General features: G+C 42.1%; 1 protein-coding gene across 2 annotated transcripts in view; it reads left to right on the top strand.

Annotated features, from left to right (window-relative positions):
- UBE3A (ubiquitin protein ligase E3A) overlaps positions 1-20654 on the top strand; it is a 274247-nt gene that overhangs the window by 78187 nt on the left and 175406 nt on the right. The window contains exon 3 of one of the 2 annotated variants that reach the window (XM_053707716.1): positions 18859-19166. In XM_053707716.1, coding sequence (XP_053563691.1) covers positions 18859-19166 — 308 coding nt within the window. The remainder of the gene's footprint in view (positions 1-18858; positions 19167-20654) is intronic. The other variant, XM_053707717.1, reaches the window with a different exon arrangement.

Genomic DNA, 20654 nt, shown 5'->3' with positions numbered 1-20654 from the left:
ACCAGCCTGTACCCCAGTCCACAGAAATGAATTCAAAGGACACTTATACGTCCGCTGCTCACCTTTCCTTCTCAGGGTAGGTTTCAAAATACTTTATTTCCAAGCACTTAAAAACCGCTAAACATCATATTCATCCTCCACAAGGTTTCCAATGACATCTGGGTTGTGTCGGCATCATCATGGGCCAGCTGACGCGTTTCGGCCAATGGTTGTAGTCTTAGCTGTATGACCTGCCTATCCGGACTAGAGTACAATTTTCTCCCTATCTGTGCAAGGGTATGCCAGAAACCATCAGTCCCGCATATTTTACATTGAGGTGTATACACCTTTAAATATAAGGTTATAAATTTTCAAGAATAGACAGCAATTTGCAGTTGACAAAGGGGAATTATCTTTATCTCTGTGGAGAGAATGTATATTGGCATATGTGCTTGATGTACGGTTACAAGGACTAATGCACCAAAATGGCCCATTACTCAGTTGTCACGTTTAAGCGTACAAGGGTATACTAGAAACCGGCGGTTTCGTAGGTTTGCACTAAGTTGTATATAACTTTAAACATAAGGCGACTAGCTTTTGTGAAGAATAGATAGTAGTTTTGCAGTCGTTAAAAGGGAATTATTATTTTTCTCTGTGTAGTACATTATTGGCATATGTGCCGGTTTTAATGTTACAAGGGTTCATGCACCAAAATAACCCATCACACAGCTGTTACATTTAAGTGAGATTATGTATTTAATGTTTTGCATTTATGTAGATAAATAATTATTGTACAAACTATGTGATTACACACTGTCGAAACATCTAAATCCAGCCTGGATGAAAAGGACAACTTTAGGATAATAAATAAGGGGCTTGGCCAACAGCGTCATTAACTTTTAACCTATCACAGAGACTTCTATATTTTTTAAGCATTAGTTCAGATAGGCAGGTCATACAGCTATGACTACGGCCATTGGCCAAAACGCGTCAGCTGGCCTGTGACGCTGCCGACACAACCCGGATGTCATTGGGAACAGTGTGGAAAATGAATACGCTGTTTAGCGGTTTTTAAATGCTTGGAAATAAAGTATTTTGTTTTTAACTAAACGGATTCCCTGGTTTACATTGTTTGTGTGGAGTTTTAAGTAGTCATGTCAACCTCTCAGTGAGAGTATTGATTAAAGTTAGAGTCTGGAGATGCAGGGAAAGTTTTTCTGCAAAACCATCCAGACTACTGCTAACAGCTCCTAAGCAGTGTTGACGAGTTTTACTGCCTGCTTTCTCTCACTCTAGTCCATGTCAGGAGCGCTGCTATAAGACTGTCACACTTGAGAGGCTGTGTTCTGTTCCACAGCATGGATCCTGGAGGTAAGATTGTTTCAATTTTTACACATAAAACGCTATAACAGGGTCACAATGCGGCTCCTTTATACCTTGATAGGATCCAGGATTAATAGCCTCTGAAGGGCGTTCATTGAACATTTTGGGTTAATTACTCAGTGTATTAAATATTTACATGCTGCTTTGTGTGATTTATTTTTTCCTGGACTGTGCTTTTATGGCTGGAACAAATAGGTTTCACTTTTAAGTTTCACTTTCGTTTTTGAAAGTGTTGCACAGCTCCTATTACTTGCTGTACATGTAATAACAGGTCTATGTTCATTTCCTCCATTCCGGCTGAGACTTGAACCTGAGGAGAGCGTTTCCTCTGTTAACTGTCTGGGTCTAGGAGCTGGTGAATGCCCCAGCCATTGGGAGTATAAAGGTGCAGTTTTCTATAATAAAAAACTTTTTATTTGTGTTCTCCTGTGGGTATAACCCTATGTACTAAATAGGGTACTCCCTATGTACTAAATCATACCTGTTTATATTGTGAGGCGGCTGTGGTTTTCCCGCCCACTCCGTTATGTTCACATGCCTTAACACAGTTATAAAGTCTAAGAAGGGAGACAAGCTTGCTAAGGCTCTTAGTCCCTCTGAGCCGTCTACCTCTCAGGACTCGGCGTCCCGTGAGATTACTACCCTTGCTACATTATCCACTCCACATGCAGTTCCCCGTAGTACATCTACGAGGGGAAGAGGGGGCCTTCTTCCTGCAGTCTTTGCAGCGCAATTACAAACCGCTGTGTCTGCGGCCCTCAGTGCATTACCTCGCTCTAACAAACGCAAGAGGTTAAACATATCTCTCCTGACCCGGAGTCATCTAAATATTTATTGGATTTAGCTATTGTGTCCCAGTTATCCAATGATGAGTTAACCTCTGTAGCTTCAGAGGGTGAACTTTCTGGGTCGGAGTCCTTAGCGTCTAAGCCTCCTGCTGCGGAGGAACCGCCCTTTAGGTTTAGGTTTTTTATTAAAGGAGGTTCTGTCTACGTTAGAGGTTCCAGAGGCTGCGCTGCCTGAAGAACTTATGATACCTAAATTAGACATAGTTTAGGAAGACAGAAAAGTTCCTTTGACTTTTCCTGTGCCGGTTAAGTTGGGAAAGAATTGGTTCTTCCTTTTCCCCCCTCATCTACTTTTAAAAAGTTGTTCCTGGTCCCGGACTCTCAACTGGATTTGTGGGGCTCCATTCCTAAGGTGGATGGTGCTATTTCTATGCTTGCTAAACGTACTACTATACCTCTTGAGGATAGTTCTTCGTTCAGAGAACCGATGGATAAGAAAATGGAAACCTTTCTGAGAAAGATGTTTCAACATACAGGATTTTTGTTTCAACTGGCGGCCGCAGTTGCCGGAGCGGCTACCTACTGGTGCGACTCTTTGACGGAACTCATTGAGGTAGAGTCTCCCCTCGAGGATATTCAAGACCGAATTAAAGCTCTGAGAATTGCTAATTCTTTTATCTGTGATGCAAACATGCAAATTATTCGGCTAAATACAAAGGCCTCTGGCTTTGCGGTCCTAGCCCCACGGGCGCTCTGATTGAAGTCTTGGTCTGCGGCTATGACTTCTAAGTCCAGACTCCTTTCTCTTCCCTTCAAGGGAAAGATTTTATTTGGTCCAGGCCTGGACTCGATTATTTCTACGGTTACCGGAGGCAAGGGTGCCTTCCTACCGCAAGATAAGAAGAACAAATCTAAGAGACGACAATCTTCTAATTTTCGTTCTGACAAATCCCAACGACAACAATCCTCCTATAAGCCCGAGCAACCCAAGAGTACTTGAAAGCCATCTTAGTCCTGGAAAAAATCCAAGCAGAATAAGAAGCCCACCGCAAACAAATCGGCATGAAGGGGTGTCCCCTGATCCTGGATTGGATCGTGTAGGGGGCAGACTGTCTCAAGGACGTACAGTAGGGCTGCACAATTAATCGCATATGCGATTTAAAACCGTGATTAATCACTGCGATTTTAAAACCGCGAGAGTTCGCGATTTTTTGCTAAATAAAAAATTAATCAGAAGTGGCTGTAATATTGATTTGTTTGTGATTTCTTGCAAACCAGCTCCATCTAGTGGTTGCTTTTAGCACAGATTTGTAAAATGGCTGTTTTTACTTTCACTTTCTGTTCTCATAAGCAGCCGATCAATCTAGAAGTCTAAAAACAGAGCACATGCAGGAATGAACAGGAGAGAAAGCCACTTACTTATATTTCCCCCTAGGGACGTCTGTAGTTTAAAACTTAGGGTATGTAAACATTATGGAACCTCTCACACAATCTCCTGCTCCTCTGAGAAACGGCTCAAATAGATAGCAGATGCAGTTAACCCCACGGCTCCCAAAAAGGCTAAAATTGCAGTCCCCTCTGCTACTGGGTTAACTTTACTGTATCTACAATGTTTTTTTATTTATATATATATATATATATATATATATATCTGTGTGCAACTGTGTATGTGATTGTATATTATGTATGTGTGTGTGTGTGTATATATATATATATATATACACACAAAATTAGGGAGAGGATTTTCTCTTGTTAAGTGTATCCAGTCCACGGATCATCCATTACTTGTGGGATATTCTCCTTCCCAACAGGAAGTTGCAAGAGGATCACCCACAGCAGAGCTGCTATATAGCTCCTCCCCTAACTGTCATATCCAGTCATTCTCTTGCAAGCCTCAACAAAGATGGAGGTCGTAAGAGGAGTGTGGTGTTTTATACTTAGTTTATTCTTCAATCAAGTTTGTTATTTTTAAATGGTGCCGGAGTGTACTGTTTATCTCAGGCAGTATTTAGAAGAATAATCTGCCTGCGTTTTCTATGATCTTAGCAGAAGTAACTAAGATCCATGGCTGTTCTCACATATTCTGAGGAGTGAGGTAACTTCAGAGAGGGAATGGCGTGCAGGTTTTCCTGCAATAAGGTATGTGCAGTTAATATTTTTCTAGGGATGGAATTTGCTAGAAAATGCTGCTGATACCGAACTAATGTAAGTAAAGAGTTAAATGCAGTGATAGCGACTGGTATCAGGCTTATTAATAGAGATACATACTCTTATAAAAATGTAATATAAAACGTTTGCTGGCATGTTTAATCGTTTTTATATGTATTTGGTGATAAAACTTATTGGGGCCTAGTTTTTTCCCACATGGCTGGCTTGAATTTTGCCTAGTAACAGTTTCCTTAGGCTTTCCACTGTTGTAATATGAGTGGGAGGGGCCTTTTTTAGTGCTTTTCTGTGCAGATAAAAATACTGACAGAGACATTCAGCTTCCCTCTGCATGATCCAGGACATCTCTGGAGGGCTCAAAAGGCTTCAAAGTCGTTTTTGAGGGAGGTAAAAAGCCAGTAGAGCTGTGGCGGCAGTTGTGACTGTTTGAAAAACAAACAAACAAAAAAAAAAACCTTTTTGTCATTTATTATTCCATTTTTGGTATTAAGGGGTTAATCATCCATTTGCAAGTGGGTGCAATGCTCTGCTAACTTGTTACATACACTGTAAAAATTTCGTTAGTGTAACTGCCTTTTTTCACTGTTTCAAATTTTGACAAAATTTGTGTTTCTTAAAGGTGCAGTAACGTTTTTTATATTGCTTGTAAACTTGTTTAAAGTGTTTTCCATGCTTGCTAGTCTCATTGCTAGTCTGTTTAAACATGTCTGACACAGAGGAAACTACTTGTTCATTATGTTTGAAAGCCATGGTGGAGCCCCATAGGAGAATGTGTACTAAATGTATTGATTTCACCTTAAACAGTAAAGATCAGTCTTTAACTATAAAAGAAATATCACCCGAAGATTCTGACGAGGGGGAAGTTATGCCGACTAATTCTCCCCACGTGTCAGACCCTTCGCCTCCCACTCAGGGGATGCACGCTAATATGGCGCCAATTTCATCAGGGACCCCATAGCGATTACCTTGCAGGACATGGCTGCAATCATGAATAATACCCTGTCAGAGGTATTATCCAGGTTGCCTGAATTAAGAGGCAAGTGCGATTGCTCTGGGGTTAGGAGAAATACAGAGCGCGCAGATGCTGTAAGGGCCATGTCTGATACTGCGTCACAATATGCAGATCATGAGGACGGAGAGCTTCAGTCTGTGGGTGACATCTCTGATTCGGGGAAACCTGATTCAGAGATTTCTAATTTTAAATTTAAGCTTGAGAACCTCCGTGTGTTGCTTGGGGAGGTATTAGCTGCTCTGAATGACTGTAACACAGTTGCAGTACCAGAGAAATTGTGTAGGCTGGATAAATACTATGCGGTGCCGGTGTGTACTGATGTTTTTCCTATACCTAAAAGGCTTACAGAAATTATTAGCAAGGAGTGGGATAGACCGGGTGTGCCTTTTTCCCCACCACCTATATTTAGAAAAATGTTTCCAATAGACGTCACTAAACGGGACTTATGGCAGACGGTCCCTAAGGTGGAGGGAGCAGTTTCTACTTTAGCAAAGCGTACTACTATCCCGGTTGAGGACAGTTGTGCTTTTTCAGATCCAATGGATAAAAAATTGGAGGGTTACCTTAAGAAAATGTTTATTCAACAAGGTTTTATTTTACAGCCCCTTGCATGCATTGCGCCTGTCACGGCCGCGGCGGCATTCTGGTTTGAGGCCCTGGAAGAGGCCATCCATACAGCTCCATTGACTGAAATTATTGACAAGCTTAGAACACTTAAGCTAGCTAACTCATTTGTTTCTGATGCCGTTGTTCATTTGACTAAACTAACGGCTAAGAATTCCGGATTCGCCATCCAAGCGCGTAGGGCGCTATGGCTTAAATCCTGGTCAGCTGACGTGACTTCGAAGTCTAAATTACTCAACATTCCTTTCAAGGGGCAGACCTTATTCGGGCCTGGTTTCAAGGAAATTATTGCTGACATTACTGGAGGTAAGGGTCATACCCTTCCTCAGGACAGGGCCAAAGCAAAGGCCAAACAGTCTAATTTTCGTGCCTTTCGAAATTTCAAGGCAGGTGCAGCATCAACTTCCTCCGCTTCAAAACAAGAGGGAACTTTTGCTCAATATAAGCAGGCCTGGAAACCTAATCAGTCCTGGAACAAAGGCAAGCAGGCCAGAAAGCCTGCTGCTGCCTCTTAGACAGCATGAAGGAACGGCCCCCTATCCGGCGACGGATCTAGTAGGGGGCAGACTTTCTCTCTTCGCCCAGGCGTGGGCAAGAGATGTTCAGGATCCCTGGGCGTTGGAGATCATATCTCAGGGATATCTTCTGGACTTCAAAGCTTCCCCTTCTCAAGGGAGATTTCATCTTTCAAGGCTATCTGCAAATCAGATAAAGAAAGAGGCATTCCTACGCTGTGTGCAAGACCTCCTAGTTATGGGAGTGATCCATCTAGTTCCGCGGACGGAACAAGGACAGGGTTTTTATTCAAATCTGTTTGTGGTTCCCAAAAAAGAGGGAACCTTCAGACCAATTTTGGATCTAAAGATCTTAAACAAATTCCTCAGAGTTCCATCTTTCAAAATGGAAACTATTCGGACCATCCTACCCATGATCCAAGAAGGTCAGTACATGACCACAGTGGACTTAAAGGATGCCTACCTTAACATACCGATTCACAAAGACCATCATCGGTTTCTAAGGTTTGCCTTTCTAGACAGGCATTACCAATTTGTAGCTCTTCCCTTCGGGTTGGCTACAGCCCCGAGAATCTTTACAAAGGTTATGGGCTCACTTCTGGTGGTTCTAAGACCGCGAGGCATAGCGGTGGCTCCGTATCTAGACGACATCCTGATACAGGCGTCAAGCTTTCAAGTTGCCAAGTCTCATACAGAGATAGTTCTGGCATTTCTGAGGTCGCACAGGTGGAAAGTGAACGAGGAAAAGAGTTCTCTATCCCCACTCACAAGAGTCTCCTTAGGGACTCTTATAGATTCTGTAGAAATGAAAATTTACCTGACGGAGTCCAGGTTATCAAAACTTCTAAATGCTTGCCGTGTTCTTCACTCCATTCCGCGCCCTTCGGTAGCTCAGTGTATGGAGGTAATCGGCTTAATGGTAGCGGCAATGGACATAGTGCCATTTGCGCGCCTTCATCTCAGACCGCTGCAATTATGCATGCTGAGTCAGTGGAATGGGGATTACACAGATTTGTCCCCTCTGCTAAATCTTGATCAAGATACCAGAGCTTCTCTTCTCTGGTGGTTGTCTCGGGTACACCTGTCCAAGGGTATGACCTTTCGCAGGCCAGATTGGACAATTGTAACAACAGATGCCAGCCTTCTAGATGTGGGTGCAGTCTGGAATTCCCTGAAGGCACAGGGATCGTGGACTCAGGAGGAGAAACTCCTTCCAATAAATATTCTGGAGTTAAGAGCGATATTCAATGCTCTTCTGGCTTGGCCTCAGTTAGCAACACTGAGGTTCATCAGATTTCAGTCAGACAACATCACGACTGTGGCTTACATCAACCATCAAGGGGGAACCAGGAGTTCCCTAGCGATGTTAGAAGTCTCAAAAATAATTCGCTGGGCAGAGTACCACTCTTGCCACCTGTTGGCAATCCATATCCCAGGCGTGGAGAACTGGGAGGCGGATTTTCTAATTCGTCAGACTTTCCATCCGGGGGAGTGGGAACTCCATCCGGAGGTGTTTGCTCAGTTGATTCATCGTTGGGGCAAACCAGAGTTGGATCTCATGGCGTCTTGCCAGAACGCCAAGCTTCCTTGTTACGGATCCAGGTCCAGGGACCCAGAAGCGACGCTGATAGATGCTCTAGCAGCGCCTTGGTTCTTCAACCTGGCTTATGTGTTTCCACCGTTTCCTCTGCTCCCTCGACTGATTGCCAAAATCAAACAGGAGGGAGCATCGGTGATTCTGATAGCACCTACGTGGTCACGCAGGACTTGGTATGCAGACCTAGTGGACATGTCATCCTTTCCACCATGGACTCTGCCTCTAAGACAGGACCTTCTGATACAAGGTCCTTTCAATCATCCAAATCTAATTTCTCTGAGACTGACTTCATGGAGATTGAACGCTTGATTCTATCAAAGCGTGGCTTCTCTGAGTCAGTCATTGAAACTTTAATACAGGCACGAAAGCCTGTTACCAGGAAAATCTACCACAAGATATGGAGTAAATATCTTTATTGGTGTGAATCCAAGAATTACTCATGGAGTAAGGTTAGGATTCCTAGAATATTGTCCTTTCTCCAAGAGGGCTTGGACAAAGGATTATCAGCTAGTTCCTTAAAGGGACAAATTTCTGCTCTGTCTATTCTTTTGCACAAGCGTCTGGCAGAGGTTCCAGACGTCCAGGCGTTTTGCCAGGCTTTGGTTAGAATTAAGCCTGTGTTTAAACCTGTTGCTCCCCCGTGGAGCTTAAACTTGGTTCTTAAGGTTCTTCAAGGAGTTCCGTTTGAACCCCTTCATTCCATTGATATTAAACTTTTGTCTTGGAAAGTTCTGTTTTTGATGGCTATTTCCTCGGCTCGGAGAGTCTCTGAGCTATCTGCCTTACAATGTGATTCTCCTTATCTGATTTTTCATGCAGATAAGGTAGTTCTGCGTACCAAACCTGGGTTTTTACCTAAGGTGGTTTCTAACAAGAATATCAATCAAGAGATTGTTGTTCCATCATTGTGTCCTAATCCTTCTTCAAAGAAGGAACGTCTTTTACATAATCTGGACGTAGTCCGTGCCTTGAAGTTTTACTTACAAGCTACTAAGGATTTTCGTCAAACATCTTCCCTGTTTGTCGTTTACTCTGGACAGAGGAGAGGTCAAAAAGCTTCGGCAACCTCTCTTTCCTTTTGGCTTCGGAGCGTAATACGCCTAGCCTATGAGACTGCTGGACAGCAGCCCCCTGAAAGGATTACAGCTCATTCTACTAGAGCTGTGGCTTCCACCTGGGCCTTCAAAAATGAGGCCTCTATTGAACAGATTTGCAAGGCTGCGACTTGGTCTTCGCTTCACACTTTTTCAAAATTTTACAAATTTGATACTTTTGCTTCTTTGGAGGCTGTGTTTGGGAGAAAGGTTCTTCAGGCAGTGGTTCCTTCCGCTTAATCCTGCCTTGTCCCTCCCATCATCCGTGTACTTTAGCTTTGGTATTGGTATCCCACAAGTAATGGATGATCCGTGGACTGGATACACTACAAGAGAAATAAATTTATCAGGTAAGCATAAATTATGTTTTTTAGTAACAACTTTCCTGTTAAACAGGATAAGAACAATTTCTCCAACATAGGTGTGTCCGGTCCACGGCGTCATCCTTACTTGTGGGATATTCTCTTCCCCAACAGGAAATGGCAAAGAGCCCAGCAAAGCTGGTCACATGATCCCTCCTAGGCTCCGCCTACCCCAGTCATTCTCTTTGCCGTTGTACAGGCAACATCTCCACGGAGATGGCTTAGAGTTTTTTAGTGTTTAACTGTAGTTTTTATTATTCATAGACTCCTTAGAAATGAGGATATTTCTGACAGAGGCCAGAAAAACAAAGCTTCTAGACTCTTGTCGGATACTTCATTCCGTTCCTCTTCCTTCCATAGCTCAGTGCATGGAAGTGATCGGGTTGATGGTAGCGGCAATGGACATAGTTCCTTTTGCACGCATTCATCTAAGACCATTACAACTGTGCATGCTCAGTCAGTGGAATGGGGACTATACAGACTTGTCTCCGAAGATACAAGTAAATCAGAAGACCAGAGACTCACTCCGTTGGTGGCTGTCCCTGGACAACCTGTCACGAGGGATGACATTCCGCAGACCAGAGTGGGTCATTGTCACGACCGACGCCAGTCTGATGGGCTGGGGCGCGGTCTGGGGATCCCTGAAAGCTCAGGGTCTTTGGTCTCGGGAGGAATCTCTTCTACCGATAAATATTCTGGAACTGAGAGCGATATTCAATGCTCTCAAGGCTTGGCCTCAGCTAGCGAGGGCCAAGTTCATACGGTTTCAATCAGACAACATGACAACTGTTGCGTACATCAACCATCAGGGGGGAACAAGGAGTTCCCTGGCGATGGAAGAAGTGACCAAAATCATTCTATGGGCGGAGTCTCACTCCTGCCACCTGTCTGCTATCCACATCCCAGGAGTGGAAAATTGGGAAGCGGATTTTCTGAGTCGTCAGACATTGCATCCGGGGGAGTGGGAACTCCATCCGGAAATCTTTGCCCAAGTCACTCAGCTGTGGGGCACTCCAGACATGGATCTGATGGCCTCTCGTCAGAACTTCAAAGTTCCTTGCTACGGGTCCAGATCCAGGGATCCCAAGGCGGCTCTAGTGGATGCACTAGTAGCACCTTGGACCTTCAAACTAGCTTATGTGTTCCCGCCGTTTCCTCTCATCCCCAGGCTGGTAGCCAGGATCAATCAGGAGAGGGCGTCGGTGATCTTGATAGCTCCTGCGTGGCCACGCAGGACTTGGTATGCAGATCTGGTGAATATGTCATCGGCTCCACCTTGGAAGCTACCTTTGAGACGAGACCTTCTTGTTCAGGGTCCGTTCGAACATCCGAACCTGGTTTCACTCCAGCTGACTGCTTGGAGATTGAACGCTTGATCCTATCGAAGCGAGGGTTCTCAGATTCTGTTATCGATACTCTGGTTCAGGCCAGAAAGCCTGTAACTAGAAAGATTTACCACAAAATTTGGAAAAAATATATCTGTTGGTGTGAATCTAAAGGATTCCCTTGGGATAAGGTTAAGATTCCTAAGATTCTATCCTTCCTTCAAGAAGGATTGGAAAAAGGATTGTCTGCAAGTTCCCTGAAGGGACAGATTTCTGCCTTGTCTGTGTTACTTCACAAAAAGCTGGCAGCTGTGCCAGATGTTCAAGCCTTTGTTCAGGCTCTGGTTAGAATTAAGCCTGTTTACAAACCTTTGACTCCTCCTTGGAGTCTCAATTTAGTTCTTTCAGTTCTTCAGGGGGTTCCGTTTGAACCCTTACATTCCGTTGATATTAAGTTATTATCTTGGAAAGTTTTGTTTTTAGTTGCAATTTCTTCTGCTAGAAGAGTTTCAGAATTATCTGCTCTGCAGTGTTCTCCTCCTTATCTGGTGTTCCATGCAGATAAGGTGGTTTTACGTACTAAACCTGGTTTTCTTCCAAAAGTTGTTTCTAACAAAAACATTAACCAGGAGATTATCGTACCTTCTCTGTGTCCGAAACCAGTTTCAAAGAAGGAACGTTTGTTGCACAATTTGGATGTTGTTCGCGCTCTAAAATTCTATTTAGATGCTACAAAGGATTTTAGACAAACATCTTCCTTGTTTGTTGTTTATTCCGGTAAAAGGAGAGGTCAAAAAGCAACTTCTACCTCTCTCTCTTTTTGGATTAAAAGCATCATCAGATTGGCTTACGAGACTGCTGGACGGCAGCCTCCCGAAAGAATCACAGCTCATTCCACTAGGGCTGTGGCTTCCACATGGGCCTTCAAGAACGAGGCTTCTGTTGATCAGATATGTAGGGCAGCGACTTGGTCTTCACTGCACACTTTTACCAAATTTTACAAGTTTGATACTTTTGCTTCTTCTGAGGCTATTTTTGGGAGAAAGGTTTTGCAAGCCGTGGTGCCTTCCATTTAGGTGACCTGATTTGCTCCCTCCCTTCATCCGTGTCCTAAAGCTTTGGTATTGGTTCCCACAAGGTAAGGATGACGCCGTGGACCGGACACACCTATGTTGGAGAAAACAGAATTTATGTTTACCTGATAAATTACTTTCTCCAACGGTGTGTCCGGTCCACGGCCCGCCCTGGTTTTTTTTTTAATCAGGTCTGATAATTTATTTTCTTTAACTACAGTCACCACGGTACCATATGGTTTCTCCTATGCTAATATTCCTCCTTAACGTCGGTCGAATGACTGGGGTAGGCGGAGCCTAGGAGGGATCATGTGACCAGCTTTGCTGGGCTCTTTGCCATTTCCTGTTGGGGAAGAGAATATCCCACAAGTAAGGATGACGCCGTGGACCGGACACACCGTTGGAGAAAGTAATTTATCAGGTAAACATAAATTCTGTTTTTAATTAAGTCTAGGTGGATATTAGCCGTTTCTAGACCCGTTGCAGACCCCCTAAATTTAATATCACTTCAGAACATTATAGATAAAGAAAGAGCCACAGTAGAGCTATATGAGATACTGTGTAAAGTTGGGGGATAGCAGCACTCGATGGAGTATACTCAATATTGTAATTAAAGTGAGTGGCTAGGCATTAGTCAGAGACCAAAAAACAGTTGCACACATGCTCAGTTATTGCAACAAATTTATTTACAAACAGCAGCTAAATTCACTGCAAAGGCATATGCATCTTATCCACACAATAAAAAATGTGTATAACTACCACTGCAGTGGAGATAGACATACTAAACTAGAATAACCTAGTAGTAATATTGTGTATCAAATTCGTAACATCAGAAACCCTAAGCAATATTAATACATACAAACAAAGTGAAAACACTGTGTATAAGGCTATACACAAACAGATTTATACTTCTCAATACAACCTGATGTCTAGAGATGGTATCGAGTTCTCCTTAATATCTGGAAATTACCGTCCTTGATTTAGCCGCCAAGGCCAAAGCCTGGAATAAGGGCGAAAAAACTTCCCAAAACAAAGGAAAGTACTGAGGTTTTTACCAGACCAAATACATCAGGATTGATTTGCTAGAGTATCGAGGTAATAACGTCCTCTCCAACTAGCACAGCAATTTTGTTACTTTGTTGCAGTCCAGGTTTCGTTATTGTTACAAAACAGAAACGGATGCAGCTTGACAGTGAATAGCGGTAAACTAAAATCCGGGTAATTTTTCCAAAGCTCACATGAATGACCGGGACAACCTCCTCAGACGCCAAATGCTTGAAAAAACCTTTCGGATCCCTCCGGATTTGAAGCAACCGCTTAGCAGTGTAGACTTTCAGTCACAGATTTGGGTATTACTAAAGAGGCTCACTTGTAAAGTCGGGACAGGTGCTTCCGACCGAATGCATTCTTTCACTTCCACTAATAAGAGACGTTTCACCTTGCTCTTAGGGACCTCGGCTGTAGCGGGTAAAGAAAGTAGCCTCTGTTCAAATCATCCGAATTCTGTTGGACTGTTAGACTTTTCACAGGTGTTTGTCGACGCACGTTTCTCCCCAGAATGCTGAGCGAAAGCAAGGGCCTCATCAGGACTACCTGACACCTGAATCTCTAGACATTTATTGGTTTCAAACTCAGGAGGTGTGTTTTCTTAAGATGTAACATGATTCATTGATCACAAAACAAACTCCTTTTAAGTAGATTACCATTTGTCTTGAGAGTATATTTGTATTTAAACCTGCCGCTCAAGCTGAGCCCGTGTGCAACCTTACGCAAACATAGCCTATTTGAATTAACACTAGGTTAGGCTAAGATAAAGCAGATTCTAAGATAAGCATGATTAGTCATTTTTTTTTATATATAAAAAACATTTCTAAAAGGATTAGAAAATATAATATCATCAAAGATTTCTCTCGTGCTGTCAGTACTTTATCTTATTGCATATCAGGAACAGTTGCTTAATGCATTAGGGTCAAATCTTAACCCAGAAATGAAGCATATTCAATTCTTTAATTTAAACCATGCAGAGTCGCTGTATTTAAGGTATATGTCCATCTAGCTTCTTTATTTAGTAGACATTTATTTTCGTCTCCACCTCTTCCATTTGTTATTCCTCTATCAATTGCTATACATTTTAGGGACACAGTGCTACTTCTATGTACCTCCTTAAAGTGACGGGCCACACTTGTGTCTCTTTCATAGAGGTGGCGTTTTTGGAGCCAGTTGCTCTCCACTTCTGACCTCACAAACCTTCTTCTGACTAACTTGTCTTTAAGATTGGATGATTTCTTAGCAGTCATCTGTGGATATTGTCCTACTTTAACTGCAATTTTCTCATCAAGAGTAAGAATATGCCACTTTTGGGCCAATATCTGCCTTATACTTTTCCACTGGCAATTATAGGTTGTAATAAACCTTAGGTTATTTTCAACCTTTTTCTCTTTTTTTGAATACAGGAGGTCATCCCTATTCATTTTTCTTACTTTGTTAAGAGTATATTTCAACAACTTATGTGTATACCCCCTATCAATAAATCTTTTTATTGTGTGGATAAGATGCATATGCCTTTGCAGTGAATTTAGCTGCTGTTTGTAAATAAATTTGTTGCAATAACTGAGCATGTGTGCAACTGTTTTTTGGTCTCTGACTTGTGCCTAGCCACTCACTTTAATTACAATATTGAGTATACTCCATCGAATGCTGCTATCCCCCAACTTTACACAGTATCTCATTTAGCTCTACTGTGGCTCTTTTTTTATCTATAATGTTCTGAAGTAATATATATATATATATGTGTGTGTATATATGTGTATATATATATATATATATATATATATATATATGTGTGTGTATATATATATATATATATATATATTTGTGTGTGTGTATGTGGCTTATACTGCTTCATTTTTTAATCATACCACTGTCCACTGTTAGAATGACTGTCCAAGAAAACATGACAATGTTGTGTGTCATAAGACCTAATAACTGGCTAGTGGCTACGATTTAATCACATCACAGGCAGCAAATTTTATTTTAACTATTTTGTGGTTCGTATTTTTATGCTCCAAGAGTGTATTGGACATTGAGAAACATGTACATTAAGATTCTGTAGTGTTAAATAAACTTAGAATGCAAAATGGTGTTGTATTCATTTATAAGAAAATCGCAATTAAATCGCTATCGCAATTTTTTTTTGCGCCATATCGCCCAGCCCTAACGTACAGGATCTGTGGGTCCTGGAGGTGGTATCTCAGGGATACAAGAGGTTTCAAATCTCATCTGCCAAGGGACAGATTCCTTCTCTCGATTCGGTCTACCAGACCAGAAAAGAGGGATGCCTTTCTATGGTGCGTTCGGGATCTGTCCTCCTTAGGCGTTGTTGTCCCAGTGCCTATCAAAGAAAGAGGTTTGGGGTTTTATTCAAATTTTTTCATGGTCCCAAAAGAGGAGGGAACTTTCCTCCCAATTCTGGACCTAAAGTGCTTAAACAAATTTCTCAGTGTCCCTTCCTTAAGATGGAGACGATAAGGTCCATCCTTCCTTTAATTCAGGAAGGCCAGTGTATGACCACTATAAATCTTAAGGACACTTACCTTCATGTTCCAATCCACAGGGAACACTTTCAGTTCCTGAGGTTTGCATTCCTGGACCAGCACTTCCAGTTCATTGCCCTTCCGTTTGGCCTAGCGACTGCTCCAAGAATCTTTACAAAGCCGTTGCCAGAACTCAGGGTATTGCAGTAGCCTCATACTTGGACAATATTCTGGTGCAAGCACCATCCTTTCGTCTTGCGGAAGAATTCTCGGAGTCCCTTCTCAGTCTTCTTCAATCACATGGATTTAAGATAAACTTGGAAAAGAGTTCTCTTATCTCAAGTACAAGGGTGTAATTCCTGGGTGCTATAATAGACTCCATATCCATGAGGATATTTCTAACAGACCAGAGACGTTGCAAGCTAACTTCGGCATGTCTTGTCCTCCGGACCTCCTTGAGTCCCTCTGTATCTCAGTGTATGGAGGTGATTGGTCTCATGGTGTCCTGCATGGACATCATTCCCTTTGCCAGGTACCGTCTCAGACCTTTACAACTGTGCATGCTGAGGCAGTGGAACGGCAATCATTCAGATCTGTCTCAACAGATTGTATTAGACAGCCGGTCGAGAGAATCGCTCTCTTGGTGCTCTGTACAGTTCATCTGTCCCAAGGGACATGCTTCTTAAGACTATCTTGGGAGATTGTGACTACGGACGTAAGCCTATCTGGATGGGGAGCGGTTTTGGGTACCAGGAAGGCACAGGGGTTGTGGACTCAGGAGGATATTTTGGAACTACAGGCAATCTTCAAGGCCTTGAAGTCTTGGCCACTTCTGGGTTCGTCCTAGTTTATCAGATTCCAATAAGACAATATAACCTCTGTGGCTTACATCAACCATCGGGGGGAAACGAGAAGTTCCTTGGTGATGAAGGAATTATCTCAGATTCTGGAGTGGGCAGAGGCCCACAGCTGTTCTCTGTCAGCGATCCACATTCCGGGTGTGGACAACTGGGAGGTGGATTTCCTCAGCAGGCAATCCTTCCATCCAGGGGAATGGTCTCTCCATCCCGGGGTGTTTGCAGAGATATGCAGCAAGTGGGGGATGCCGGAGATAGATCTCATGGCGTCCTGTCTCAATACCAAGCTACCCAGGTATGGGTCGAGGTGGAGGGATCCCCAAGCGGATCTAACAAATGCACTTGTAATGCCCTGGAGGTTCAAACTCATATCTTTTTTCCTCCATTACCACTTCTTCCTCAAGTTGTGGCCCGCATCAAGCAGAAGCGGGTATCGTTAATCCTGATTGCTCCATCGTGGCCGCAAAGGACGTGGTTCGCGGATCTAGTGGGGATGTCCACATCTCCTCCGTGGAAGTTACCTTGTCGCTGATACAAGATCCGTTTGTTCATCAAAATCTAGATTCTCTGAGGCTGACTGCGTGGAGATTGAACGCTTAGTCTTTTTCTTTGAGAGTGTCATTGACACTCTTATTCAAGCTCGTAAACCAGTTACTCGGCATATCTCCCACAAGGTGTGGAGGACCTACTTATTCTGGTGTAAAGAGCGTGGTTTTTCCTGGCACAGATTTAAGTTTGCCAGGATCTTACTTTAGCCTTTCTTCTAGTTCCCTGAGTGGACAGATTTCCGCCCTGTCGGTTTTATTGCACAAGAGACTGGCTGAGCTTCCAGACGTGCAGTCCTTTAAGGCTCTGATTAGGATCTGACCTGTGTTTAAATCTGGGGCTCCTCCTTGGAGCCTAAATCTTGTTCTTCGGATTTTGCAAGTTCCGTTTTGAGCCTCTGCATTCCGTTGAAACTAAACTTATCTTGGAAGGTTCTGTTTTTATTGGCTATTGAGTTTCTGAGATCTCTGCTTTGCAATGTGAGCCACCTTATCTGATTTTTTTTCATGCAGATAAGGCAGTTCTACGTACTAAATTAGTTTTTTTTTTTCCTGAGGTTGTGTCAGATCGCAACATCAATCAGGAGATTGTGGTTCCTTCGTTGTGTCCTAATCCTCCTCCATCGAAAGGAGGATTACTTCACAATTTGGATGTGGTTCTCGTCTTGAAGTTCTATCTTCAGGCTACTAAGGAGTTTAGAAAATCTTCCTCTTTTTTTGTTGTCCGGGGAAGCGTGAGGGGCAGAAGGCTACTTCGACTTCCCTATCTTTTTGGTTAAGGAGTGTCATCCGCTTAGCTTAGGAGACAGCAGGAAATTGTCGTCATGAGAGGATAACGGCTCATTCCACTAGAGCAGTGGCTTCCTCTTGGGCCTTTAAGAACAAGGCTTCTATGGATCTGATTTGTAAGGCGGCTACCTGGTTTACTTACATTCTTTTTCAAAATGTTACAAGTTTGATTTTTTTGCTTCGGAAGCAGCTTTCGGGAGAAAAGTTTTGCAGGCTGTGGTGCCCTCAGAATAGGGTCCGCCTCTTCCTTTTTGTTCCCTCCCGTTATTCATTCAGTGTCCTCTAGAGCTTTGGTATAATTTTCCCAACAGTAAGGAATGATGCCGTGGACGCTCCCTATCTTAGGAAGGAAAACGTTATTTGCTTACCAGATAAATTCCTTTCCTTCCGGATAGGGAGAGTCCACGGCCCCCGCCTGTCTTTTCTTGTCTATGGGCGGTCCCCTATTATTTATTTTATTCTTCTGGCACCATTTATACCCTAATGTTTCTCCTACTTTTCCTTGTTCCCTTGGCAGAATGATTGGGGTAATGAGGAAGTGGGAGGGATATTTAAGCCTCCTCCTGGTGGCCATATGTTGTATTTCCCAACAGTAAGGAATGAAGCCGTGGACTCTCCCTATCCGGAAGGAAAGGAATTTATCTGGAAAGCATAAATTATGTTTTTCGAATAGAAGTTTACAAGAAAATTAACCTCTGCTATGCTGGACAGTGCTGGTTGCATGAAAATATTCTAGACAATTCACAAAATGATCCTGTTTTGTTATTATTTGTCCATGTAATAATTTAAAAAATGTTTTCCTCATCCATGAGAACATTTTGGATTCATTGGTGGAGAAAGCTTTTAGATTATCGATCTTTTAATTTTTTTAACCCTATATGACTTTTGTATATACATAGATATAGCTAGGTAGATAGATATATAGATACACACTTTTCAAGCAGATCATAATATTGATGTTTTAACCATGACCACTAACACAGAAACCCAGAGATGAAAATGTCTATATTCCATTGTAAATACCTATTATGTGACTAGTTCAACATTTATTTTTTATTATAATTTATAAATCTAGAAATTTGGACAGAAAAATCCTTTGGTTTCTAGGTGTTAAATAATGTTCTATAGAAACTAACCCAGCTTTACTAATAACGTGAATGAGCTTTGTAAATGAATGCTGTACTAATCCACATGCCTGTTTGGATGTTTGGTACAGGAAGCGAGCAGCTGCAAAGCATCTAATAGAACGCTACTACCACCAGTTAACTGAGGGTTGTGGAAATGAAACCTGCACGAATGAGTTTTGTGCTTCCTGTCCTACTTTCCTTCGTATGGATAACAATGCAGCAGCCATTAAGGCCCTCGAGTTATATAAGGTTAATGCAAAACTCTGTGATCCTCATCCCTCCAAGAAAGGAACAAGCTCATCTTATCTAGAGAACAACTCGAAAAGTGCCCATAACTCGTGCAAGGACCGAAAGATGAACAAGAAAGAAATACATGGACCCAGAGATGACTTTAAAGGTAAGAACTCAAGAATTATACTATATTTATGACATATTAATTTCCATAAATATATATACAGCCTGACAATTAGCATTTTTACTCTCTTCTGCAAAGTCATAAACCTGTGTTACTCACACACACCTTTAAGATAAGTCTTTTCAAGTGGTTCATAGTTACTATGCCCATTTCACAAAATCTACATTTCTTTCCAAAATAGTTTTAAAATGAAGAATTAAAATATAGATTTCAGAATCTGAATGGCAGTGCTTCTTTTTTCACAGACCACAGCTTCATAGACCAATGTAAATCTCAAAGAAACCAAGTCCACAATTGTGTGATATCGTCAAAACCGAATGAAGCACCAAATGGAAAGTACTTACAAGAAGAATGAGATTCAGCAACGTTTTATTTTGTCCTCAATTGGAGTATTCCCATCCAAACGGTGAATAAGGTCACAGTCTAATTGAGGACAAAATTAATGTTGCTGAATTTCATTCTTCTTGTGAGTATTTTTTTGACAGATATATTTTGTACTTTAGTTAAGCTTATACAATAGAGAGCTAATGCTTTAAGTTTTTTGCAGTATTTTTTTATTTTTACACAGTTTAATAGTTACAGAACAGATCTAAAAAAGCTATTAGGAATAAAATAGAGATTCAAGATTATAGAGACATGAAACTGCTCGACACAACTACAGAAGCAGTAACTGATACAGGTACCAGTTAGTAAAACTCCCTTTCTTTCATGTAATTGGCAAGAGTCCATGAGCTAGTGACATATGGGATGTACAATCCTACCAGGAGGGGCAAAGTTTCTCAAACCTCAAAATGCCTATCAATGCACCTCTCACCACACCCACAATTCAGTTTTACAAACTTTGCCTCCTTTGGAAGTGGTGAAGTAAGTTTGTGCTTGATTTCTATGATTTCTTCTATGATAAGCGCTTCTAAGCATTTTGAAGACCAATTACTCTGAGTACAGTGTTTGTCAGAGGGATGTGAAGGGAGTATCGCCTATTGATGTTATTGATGTTTTCCTTGCGGGAAATCTTTTCAAAGGTTCTCTGTTATCGGTCGTAGGGATTCATCTCCTACCTCCCTTTTCAGATCATCGATATACTCTTATATACCATTACCTCTGCTGATACTTTTTCAGTACTGGTTTGGCTATCTGCTATATGTGAATGGGTGTCTTTCGGTAAGTATGTTTTTCTTATTTAAGACACTCTCTGCTATGGTTTGGTGCTTTATGTATTAATATAAAGTTTTAATTATATGTATTTTACTTATATTTGCCATGAGTCAGGTCTATGTATATTTCCTTTTGCAGACTGTCAGTTTCAGTTTGGGAAGCATGTTTAGGAAGCTATTTGTCTTACCTGGGGTATAGTCCTTCCCCCCCCCCCCAATTGACTGTTTTTTCTTTTTGCGGGCAAAATTATGCTCTCGAGGGTGCAAAATGCTGTTATTTATTGCGCCATTCTTTGGTGTGATTAATTTTTTGGCG

The sequence above is a fragment of the Bombina bombina genome, chromosome 3 (assembly GCF_027579735.1).
Source record: "Bombina bombina isolate aBomBom1 chromosome 3, aBomBom1.pri, whole genome shotgun sequence".
In the NCBI taxonomy this organism is placed as follows: Eukaryota; Metazoa; Chordata; class Amphibia; order Anura; family Bombinatoridae; genus Bombina; species Bombina bombina.
The sequence above is the reverse complement of the archived record's forward strand: the minus strand, read 5'-3'. Positions and strand labels throughout refer to the sequence as shown.